The following is a 10,839-nucleotide window of genomic DNA, read 5'->3' as shown; positions in this document are numbered from 1 at the left end:
TAAGCAAATCATATAATTTACTCCTATTTAGCTATAAGAACATTAATGATGTCGGGCATTAATGTTGTGCAATAAGGTCTGGTTCACAGTCAATGTTGCAGCTCATCTCAAAGATGTTAATATAAGGTCAGGGCTCTGTGCAGGCCAGTTAAGTTCTTCCACACCAAACTTAATAACACAATGGACCTCGCTTTGTGGACATGCGGACACAGGAAATGATCTTGGAAAGGAAACTGTTGCCACAAAGTTGGAAGCACACTATTTTCTAAAATATCAGTGTGTGGTGTAACATTAATATATCCCTTAACTGGAACTAAGGAGACTTTATTCCAAACCATGGAAAACAGCCCCATATCAAGTACATAGAGGGATGCTGACACAGCTGTCGTACATACAGTATATTCTGCCCTGTAAGTGTTGTTACAAAAAGTTTAAAACAATTAAATATTTGGTTAATTTCACACAGGTAGTACAGTGTCAGAGTTATTGGCGCCTTCACAGTAGTACATCTCCACACCGTGTGAACAGTCTTGTGGGTAGAGGCCAATCATGGTCAAACCGGTGATCATGACAAACAAGCCGATTAATATCAGGATGGTGGGTATCAAGTTTTCACCCTGGAACCAGCGGCCAGGGGAGAGTTTGAGGAAGCACGCAGATGGAATGATGAAGATCAGAGGTGTAGCGCTCAGAACACCCTGGATGGTAGACGAGAACACCATTAAGCTTAAATTAAACTCATGCATACTAACAAAAATTAAATGTATAGACAGGCTGAGTTGATATCACTTACATTCAGCTCTAAAACAACTCCCAGACAGTCATAGGCCAAAGATATTGATGTGCAAACTGAAACTATAAGAAATGTTATGGCCACATGTTCAGCTTTTGTAAGATCCCTACTGCAAATGACATTGGATAGCACCTGAGAAGATAAACAAAAGAGAGAAGATTCTCATGCACACATATTTGAATGTATGCATTTTCTGCTTTTTAATTAGCATTGTACAGCATTTGCAAGTTGGGAGAAGGTAATCTGCAGGAGCAATTGGGCGTGAAGTGCCAAGCTTTCCCTTTGTTCATTTAGTCACAAAACCCTGTCTCTGGCTCAGGCCCTCAGAATACCACTTCCCCTCACATATGTAAACGTTTAACCGTTAAATTCATAGGTTGGCGTATGACAAAGTATCGCTTACCTCTCGTGTAACAAAACACTCCAGTGGAAATGTGGTTATTATGCTGAGGCCAAAACAGAAGCGACCAAATGTTGCCAGGTTATCATTTCTGCAGTAGTTCTCAAATATGTCTCCTAAAAAGAAGTGGAAATATGAGATCATAAAAATACATCTGTGACATTAAAACAAAAATACTGTAGAGGCGTGTAGTTCAATATCTCTAACAATGATACCTTGTGTGTAGCCAGTAAAGGTGGTATAGCCAGCAACAGCAAATGCAGCACTGATTATTAGCGCAGAGCCAACAGACACGTGGGTGACCCGAGTCCAGTTAGCTAGCGTGGGCTGCTCCAGAGAACCATAGATAAGAAAGCTGTTGTGGTGGCATATAAAGGCTAAAGAGACAAACGGGCAGAACATCAGAGTTCCATTTACATACATAATAAAAACACTGAAAATGATTGCTCATAACCACAATTGGAAGAATTTTACTACTTTGCTTGAACTTAAGCTATAAACTTGAACATATCCTTCCCCTTTAAGACTGAGAGACTGCCGACTACGCCCGTCTCAGTTCAGGCTACACAGCACTGTATTTTCCTATGAATATCCACATCCCCATCTAAATTGCCTCCTTTGTAGTAGTAGTAGCTATTATCATCAAGGCACTTGATTCAAGGCTATAATTGTCCCCACAATGTGTGGAGTGGACTCGCAGGGTGCACTCATAGACAGAGGGTCACTCAGAAGGAGATGACAACAGATATGCTTTGAGATGTTGTGCAGTAATTTATCCACGTCAGAGCAATATTTAGACAGGCTCGTACTAAATCAATCTTCTTATATCAATCTTCTTATATTTCAGCTGTAATTCATGTTTTATGCTGAATGGGCAAAACTGCGCATTAAAGCTGTGGGCTTTAGCTCTTTGACAGGATACATTTAATGACATTAAATTAAAGCTGATTTCTGGCCATTAGGAGACAGAAAAACTCCAAAACAAGCTAGCAAACCAACAGCTCTGATATTTTCTCATTTTGTGTTATGGCTAACATGTTAGCAATAGACATTAGATAGACATAGAGCAACATTACCATCCTACTGGAATCAGGTTTTTGGCTTCCTAACAATTGTAAGTCCTACATTGTCCTATATTGGGTATTTTGTTTTGGTCTCCACCAACCTCTGTGAATAATATCTATCAATCGAGCATCTAGCAATTTGCCTTGCTAGATGTTTGACTTCTGCATTTGCATTTAATCTCTATTCCCATATGAGGGGATACCTATTTTATTCAGTTTTCTCAGTTTTTGTAGATAATCTATCTTCATTTACACAATTTCTTTTCGTTTTGGCAGTCATAGTGTTATATATTTTTGTATATCTTTTTTGTCTAGCAACAACATAAAGCTAAAAATATTTCGGCAGCTCCATCATCAGAATCAAGGAGACAGGTGCGGCCTCTAGCTCACCCAGTAAGAGCGTTTGCCCCATGTTGGCTGAGTCCTGCAGTGGCGTAGGGTTTGAATCCGACCTGCCGCCCTTGGCTGCGTGTCATATTGAAATTTGAATTTAAATGTTAGTGGTATTAATATATCAATTTGTCGGATGTGTATTGTAAATTTGAATGATGTTGAATGTTTTTGTTGTCATGTATTGTTTGGGTACTACTTTGCTACTGCAGCAAAATGAATTGGCCCTCGGGGACAAATAAAGGTCTTGAACTTGAACTTGATACCCCATCTCTCTCTCTCCCCCTTTTATATCTATCCACTTTCAAATAAAGGGAAAAGCCCCCAAAAAAATAATCTTAAAAAAAAAAGACTCAGGAAGACAAACTCACCGAATGACATCACTCCAACTGCCTGAATTGCATTCCACTTTGCAAATGCCCATGCATTCTCTGTAGGGGGGCTAGAGAGTGAAATTATATTCACACATCAAGGAATACAGAAACACATGACTATGTTTTTAATTAATTGCATATAGTGCGTATTCCTTAAAAAAAAAAAAGAACCCCACAGTTGACACAAAGGAACTTTTCAATTTAAATCACTATGGATTACAAATTGCGGAGTATTCATTCATACATTTGGGGTCCAAAGGTAGCTGCTCTGATGATTACAATGATGAGGATGGTAAATGTCAGCACCATTGACAGGAAGGACACCTGGTAACACACATGGATGTTTTACAAGCAGCTTTAAAATCATTAAAAGACACTGACAAACTGTGTAACAATCAAACTTACCTTCCCAAGTTTCTCTATGTTTCGGTAAAGTGATAGAGGCAGTGTGAATGCAACGGTCGATAGCAAGACCACAAAATGACGCTCTGCAAGTATGTGATCTGGACCAACTGCAAGCACAATACATGACGACATATATATATATGAATCATGTGTGGTGTTGTTTGTCATTTATCTGAGGAGGTGGAATTAAGTGTGTGCAGCATACCTCCTGGTATTCTCTGAAATACTTTGGTCAATGTGTCACCAGTTGTGATATTGTAGCTGATCATAGCTGAGGAAGAAAACAAAATTGCAGTATTATTTAGACTAAACCCAAAGTCAACAGGAATAGAACACAAATAGTAAAATTAGAATATAATTATTTGTCAGACCACACTGGAAATTAAACATAAAACGCGATACACCATGATAATATTATTCAACATTGGATGATACTTTAAAGAACTCACCAATGAAAGGATAAAGGAATTGCAGTCCAGATAAAATCAGAAATCCAGGGAACCCAAACGTGCTTTGCACCAGTGACTGATAACTGTTTGTCCCTGACAGGTTGCCTCCTTTAATTAGTAAGATGATTGAGTAGTCTGCGATTAAATGCAAACATAATGTTAGTAGTTTGCTCATTTGATAAATTCATGTCTCCATTCATTTTCAATGACACCTTCAATATACCCACCTGTGATGAATGCAACAACTACCAACAGCAAAAGGCCAAGGGGAAGCCCTGCCTGGTTCAATGCATATGGTAAACCTGGTCAAAAAATATAAACATAGTGCATAACATAACTGCAGAATTTAAATCAAAATGTTTTTTCTGTTGTAAAGCCAAAAGCGTTATTTACATTTCATTTATATTCAATACTATCCTATGCTGATTCTATGCTGTTTTTTTATTGTTACTGCATAATGACTCAGGCATTTTTTGAGGATTAAAGAGTTAAAGGGGAGAATGGGGGGGGGCAACAGGCGCCAGTCATATGATATGGAGGTTTTACCACTGCAGGGCTTAAATTGTATGAAAGCTTCTCCTTGTTGCACTACAAAATAGGATTTAACTGTATCATCTCAGCATTAAGAGTTTAAAAAGCTACAGTTTATCATTCATATAACAGATTGCATATAATTCAACTATTAGGTTTTGTTAGGCAATATAGGCTAATTGAATTATTGAGTGAGTATTACCTATTATTCCAGATCCTATAATGGAATTGATAAAATTAAAAGACGCAGATATCATTGAACTTCTTGTCTCTCCAGCAGCTTTTTGTGGAGGAATTAATGTGGTCCCTTCTTCATTGTTTAGCTGTAAAAAAAAAAAAAAAAAAAAAAAAAAAAACACAGAGCAGTAATTAGGCTAAAAACAACAACTCTCCGTCTGTTGTTCATGTTCTACAACAATAGCTTCACTTACCTGTTGAGCCATTTTGAGCACCTATAGCTGGTCGATTATGTAGTTCCTCTTTGTCCACGTCTCCTGCGTGTTTAACTCTCACATATTTGCGGTTTGGCTAAATTAGACGAAGTTTATAAAGAAAGCCTGTCAATTGTACTCAACTAAAGCCTTAAAAAGTCCCAACAGCGCCCCTGGTCGGTCGTAGAACTATTCTGGAGCTGATCTCCACCCCCCTGACGTGCAAATGGCAGCCAGGGACACAAACTTTAATAAATATCAGTTGCTAGCACTTAGCAGCGGGATCTATAAGCTACGTTGTCGCACTATATTTACGAAGCCTTATAACCCCAGTCTATGATTAACCCCAATGGGTTTCATTTTTACTTTGCACAGCGAAAGGAAGCTGTTTCACACTAAGAGTCGATGTTTATACAAGTTATTGAGCGGCCGTGCTTAGGATGTGTCCAGCACCATCAAAGCTGTCAGTACATTTTTATTTCAGCAAAAGTTCAAGTGCAAGCCTGCACCACAGTATATACCGGTAATCATCTAGGCTGTGTAAATAAAAAATAAGGCAACAGATAGAAGACCTGAAAAGGAAAACACAATTAATTGTAGGCTAATTAGCTATGAGTTACTGATACTATGACTGCCTCAATGCAAATTATATGTAATGTAGGCCCATGCCATATATTTGTATGCATGGACATGCATTTTAGCGTGTTTTGTGACTCAACTTTGAGAAACTACAGCCTATATGCTTTTAACACTGCAGCATATATGCTGAAGTTCTGATATAACTTATTATTGAGGAACTGATTGCACTTTGACAATTAATACCAAATATTTATCGACAAATAGGCTACATGGAAATTAGGAATTAAAGGACTTAAGGATTTTACTGCAAAGCTGACTGTTAAAAAGAGCCCTTTGTTTAAGGAAGGAAACAATTAAAGAAAAGGGAAGGAATCGGAAGCATATTGTACAGTGAAAAAAAAAGAACTGTTCTCATGTTGAGAATTGTGGTCATGTTTTGTTGCAATTTTATCAATTTAGGTCAGAGGTTCCTTCTGTTTTTCTTAAAATAATAAACCATGTTCATGTTGCAGAGAAAACGGTACAAATAAACAAATAGATATTTTAACACAATACTTTTCCAGACATAAACATAATAAGCCAGATAAACAAGCATACATCGATTAATCATCATTCTTTGCACTACTGTAGGCGAATGCATTGTTGCACATAATGTAGCCTAGTTGTAAGCATATTTGACCTTTTAAGTGTTTATTAATGTACAGTAGGCTTATGCTTTTTGTTATACTACTGTCATTCATTAGCTGGTTATACACCAGCATCGAGTAGTTGTTGACAACCACATAGTGTTTTTATATACTGCTTATAAATGCTCAATAGTGTAAAGCTATTTGGTTTCCATACATACATGACTTCAATACAAACTTTTTTTCTTATTGAATTGAATGGTATTATTTGCCTAGCATCATGTAGGCCTATACAGAGTTTCCAGGACCAAACATTTATTCTGGAGCATTTGCGCTACAATGCTCTGACAGTGCTGTCTTTATCCACCAGGTGGAAACAGACTCACAGTGAATGTGCTGGCACACAGTTATATCATCCACCCAACTTCACAAAATAAAGTAAACTATTACTATATGCAAAACATAAAAGGCAGGTAGCCTACATACACATATATCTGCGATTTTCTCATGCTGCAATGTGATGCGTTTATTCTCTCCCTCTCTCTCACACACACACACACACACACACACACACACACACACACACACACACACACACACACACACACACACACACACACACACACACCCACACACACACAATTTTACAACAAACACAATTTTACAACACAATCTGATTCATAGTTGTGGCTATAGCTTTTAGTTTCCGGCACACGCCGGATTGCAAACATCTGCTGTATTCCGGACAATTACGCACGATAATGTCCACCACAAGTTCATCTCCACATCCATTCTGTCATCTCTGCCCTCACTTGGTTCCCAGGAACATCCGGAAGCACACAGTACAGTACTCTGCCGCACGGAGGAGCGGATGAAATACACTTTCTCTCCCTCTCTCAGGGGTTTCCTGTTGAAATAGTTGAATTACCGGTGCTGTGCTGGGAGAAGCGTCAAAATACCTCAAACGGACAGACAGGTTTATTTTAAACGACATTTTACAACATTTTACACTGAAGCTCTTCCACGCTATTTTTATTGTCCACCTGTCAATGATGGGAAACTGATGGTGAGTAAACAGAATATGTTAAAGTTGTATGAGATCTTTTTTTCAAAAGAAATTGGGCTGAAATTGATTAAAAAGTTAGTTTATTTCTGTGAATGATTTATGATTTATGATTTATCTATCTACCTACGTATACATAGTACATTGATTCAAATGTGTCTGTTCAGAATGGACTGTTTTCCTTTTGTCATAATACTTAATAATAATGTACTTAAAGAACTCTGCCTGAGGGGTTTCACACTCAACAATCGCATTTTATTAAATTATTTTATGATGTGTTGAAGGCCTGCATTGGGAAACAAAAAGAGATTGATTTCTTGTACTTCATATGGACAAAGTCTAGAGTGCATTATGGGCTACAATATATGTCATGCAAGTTAATAGGCAAGGCAACAACTATTTGCCCACACTCCATCTTTGATGACTTCCTGCTTGCAACATCATTATTAGATTGCTGTCAATTAGAGATTAGGCTGTCCTGTTTTCTTTCTATCCAGACCCTACACACACACACACACACACACACACACACACACACACACACACACACACACACACACACACACACACACACACACATACATACACACACACACACACACACAATGTATAAATGTGAATCTATGCCAGAGAACTATGTTAACTGCTCCTCATCATCAGCTATTTGCCAACGCCCTGAAAGATCTAATCCCTGATCCTGTAGTCTGTAAGAGGCATCAGCAAGCATTAGTTGTGAGCACTTAAGAACTGTGAGTGTGTTGGTCCCTTAGGAGCCCACAGATACTGAACTGTGATCACTCCATATACAGGTATGTTACAGTTTAGGTATACTTATTACTGTTACATTACATATACAACAGTACATCAGTATACATTATAGACACTCACTTGTCCATATGGACATTGAAAGAGTTATTTATTGCTGCAATTGTTCCTCCTGTCCATACTGTCCATGTAGAGACCCCTGGCCTATGTAAGTGATGGCGGACAAAATCCACTGTCTTCGTTCTGTGTAAAAATGCATTCCCTCCAAATGTATGGTCTTTTACAGTATAGTGTAGAGTGATAGATATTAAATAGATTATATTGTGTCACTATTCCTCCACTGCAGTGTAGCAAGGAAAGGATCTTTTTACAGCCAATATATAGAGAATACATGATTACATCACCTGCGACTCTTTCAATAGACGTGCGTTTTGTCTTGAGACAGAAAATGTGAAACTATCCTTTAACTGTCAGAGCCATTGCAAAGTTTATCTGTGTTTTAAGCCCCCAATGTCTCCTTCCAGGCAGCGCTTCCTGGAAGGCACTAGGATTAGGCAATTGTTATGGTTAGGGTTAGGGTTAAGGTAAGGGTTAGGTGCCTTGAAGTCAATGGTGGTAACGTAGCCTGGAAGGAGACGTTGGGGGCTTAAAACACCATCAGCCATTTCAAAAATCCAGCCACACCTGTATTTGTTGTGAAAAAACAAAAAATTGTGGACAGTAGCTACGACTGAGCGATTTGAAGATACAGATACTGATTCCCCTAGAATATTTTTTGACCTTTGTAAAAGGTCTACTTGCCTTTATTTTCGAGTAGCTCACAGGCTTGTTTCCAGTCTGCTTTCAATAATCAATCTTAAGATGTGGGCAAAATTCTGAAAGCAGAGGCAGGACCCTGGTGAGATCGTAGGGCACTTTGATGTGCACAGCAAACACACTGCATCATGTCTTGCTTTAGTTTATTCATCAGAATGATATTTAGGTTTGTGAAATGTTTTCTTGTTGTTTTCTTGTTTTCTGCAACTATGCAACCAAAATTAACACACAATTGAATGTCAGTGTAATTGGGGCTTTTATAAGTCTGTCAGATGCCTACAGTAGCTTTACCCTTCAGTAGTTGTTTTATACGGAAGTCAAGAAGCAATAGCCTTCAATCCATCACAATCTCTTGCCTAATCCCAAGTACTAAGAAGCATTTTGAGGTCAATAAAATTAAGTTTTGAAATGAGTAATGTACATTACATATGCTTCTGTTTGACACTGCATGAGTGTTTAAAATACTTGTAGGTGTATCAGGTGGCCTTCACTTAAAGCTCATCAGTAGGACACAGTTAAATGTATGATGATGAGCAAATAGCAAACTAATATGTTGACATTCTGTTCCAGTGAGAGTTGAGATAAACAAATGCATCCATTTTCGGTTGGTCGGCACAACGTCACAGTGCCGACAGGTTGCAGATATTAAAGTTGGGCTATTTGAAGCATCAGAGTGGCACCTCATATCTCAAGTTGTGTGTAATGAGTTGGGAACAGATTGACAGAATGATGCATACCTCTTTAGAGGTTAGTGGCTGCAGGTTGACCTTGTTGAAGCGAGGTTAATTTCATTTTATGAGATGTGATAGGAAGTTTGTCTTTTTGTTCTTCCGATGTTGTTCCTCAAATGTTTATTTTAACCAAGACTATACTGCTTTTCTCTAAATAGATAATTGCTTTAGTTATAATTATATGGAGGGACTGTTGTCTTTTAAGATCATCACACATCAGAGGTACGTTAATAGTGTAATTGATGCAGAAGAAAGCTGTGAGCTCATCACTAACTGTGCCATACATTACAGTCTGTCAACAATATGTGGTGCACTGTAACAAAGGGCTACACTTCTTACTCTAAACTTGAATGGTATATGTACCACATTTACTTATGTGTTTCACTCATAAAGACCACAGCACTGCCGAACAGAGTAGTTGCGCCATTAACAGTATCATCCATTAAAGTGCACACCACTTACCAAATCCAACACAAAGACAGTTAAATGTATCCTCTAATTTGCAGGTTGATACCAGGTCTATAGGCACTTGTACATAATGACAATGAATACAACACATATTTCCTATTCTATTGGACTGTGACAATGACATATTTGGATAAGATGAATAATACAGCAGGTGTATACAGCATAAGTGTAACCAACACTTTGTACTTTCAAAGGTTTGTGCATTGCATTTGACTACTTCAGCAGTTCCATAATTCGTCATCTTTCAGAGGCAATGTTAATGCTGTTGATTTGTTGTACAAGATCATATTGTACAGTACCAAAATCATTTGATCAAAATCCAATTTATATCAGTAGTAAGCTGCTGTAATGCATCTCGTGTTTCTATTCAGTGGTGTCTGTATTGTTTCTCTCAGTGTAAAGCTGACATTTAAGTAGACATGCAAACCATGTGCTTAGACATACATTAAAAAGTAACGTTTTTTTTATTACACTTCACACATGTAGAATCCACTGCTGTAGGCAGTTGATTGATCAGTGTGTTTGTGATTGATTTCTTGCATCACAGACACAACGTTTGGAAGTATTCTATTACACTGTTCAGATCAGGCTAAAGCTCTCAGTGGCAGGGCAGCCAGAGAGATGCAGTGCAGTCTGTAGTGCATTCATATTTAATACTGCATAGGTCTGCCTTACACATCATACCAGTCAGGCCTATTAGTAGGATGAATCTATTTCTCCTCTGTCTCAGTGCTCTGAGGGAAAAGTGGACTCTTTTCATTTTGAGGGATGGAGGAGAGGAGCAAGAATCCCACCTGGAATTGATCATTGTCATGTCAAATCTTCATTTTATCTACAGAAGAGCAGATAATTAGATCTAATTTTACCATAGCTGGCAGGAATTTATGTGTATGACAGCCATAGGCTCATAATAGCCTGCCATTTCCTGAGATGAAAGAACAGAACCACACCCCC

The 10,839-nt window shown here is 38.2% G+C and overlaps 1 protein-coding gene across 1 annotated transcript; it reads right to left on the bottom strand.

Moving 5' to 3' along the window:
• Window positions 1-392: 392 nt before the first annotated feature.
• Window positions 393-5,123, bottom strand: slc38a11 (solute carrier family 38 member 11). Its single transcript, XM_028590613.1, has 12 exons — window positions 4,838-5,123; window positions 4,609-4,729; window positions 4,103-4,177; window positions 3,876-4,010; window positions 3,632-3,697; window positions 3,427-3,533; window positions 3,266-3,345; window positions 3,019-3,089; window positions 1,409-1,570; window positions 1,197-1,309; window positions 794-925; window positions 393-698 (listed from the first exon to the last, which is right to left on the bottom strand). Exons 1-12 carry the CDS (start codon window positions 4,847-4,849, stop codon window positions 459-461), a joined length of 1,314 nt encoding a protein of 437 aa, XP_028446414.1. The 5' UTR covers window positions 4,850-5,123; the 3' UTR covers window positions 393-458.
• Between the last annotated feature and the right edge of the window lie 5,716 nt (window positions 5,124-10,839).

Source organism: Perca flavescens, chromosome 11 (genome assembly GCF_004354835.1).
Source record: "Perca flavescens isolate YP-PL-M2 chromosome 11, PFLA_1.0, whole genome shotgun sequence".
NCBI classification, from domain to species: domain Eukaryota; kingdom Metazoa; phylum Chordata; class Actinopteri; order Perciformes; family Percidae; genus Perca; species Perca flavescens.
This window is presented reverse-complemented; position numbering and strand designations above follow the sequence as displayed.

Bases quoted from the DNA above. Each gene is read 5' to 3' on its own strand.
- slc38a11 (XM_028590613.1), bottom strand. The intron at 4,011-4,102 runs GTGGGTATATTG...ATTTAATCGCAG, and splicing joins AGTTGTTGCATTCATCACAG to ACTACTCAATCATCTTACTA. The intron at 3,090-3,265 runs GTATGAATGAAT...TTCACTCTCTAG, and splicing joins GCTACCTTTGGACCCCAAAT to CCCCCCTACAGAGAATGCAT.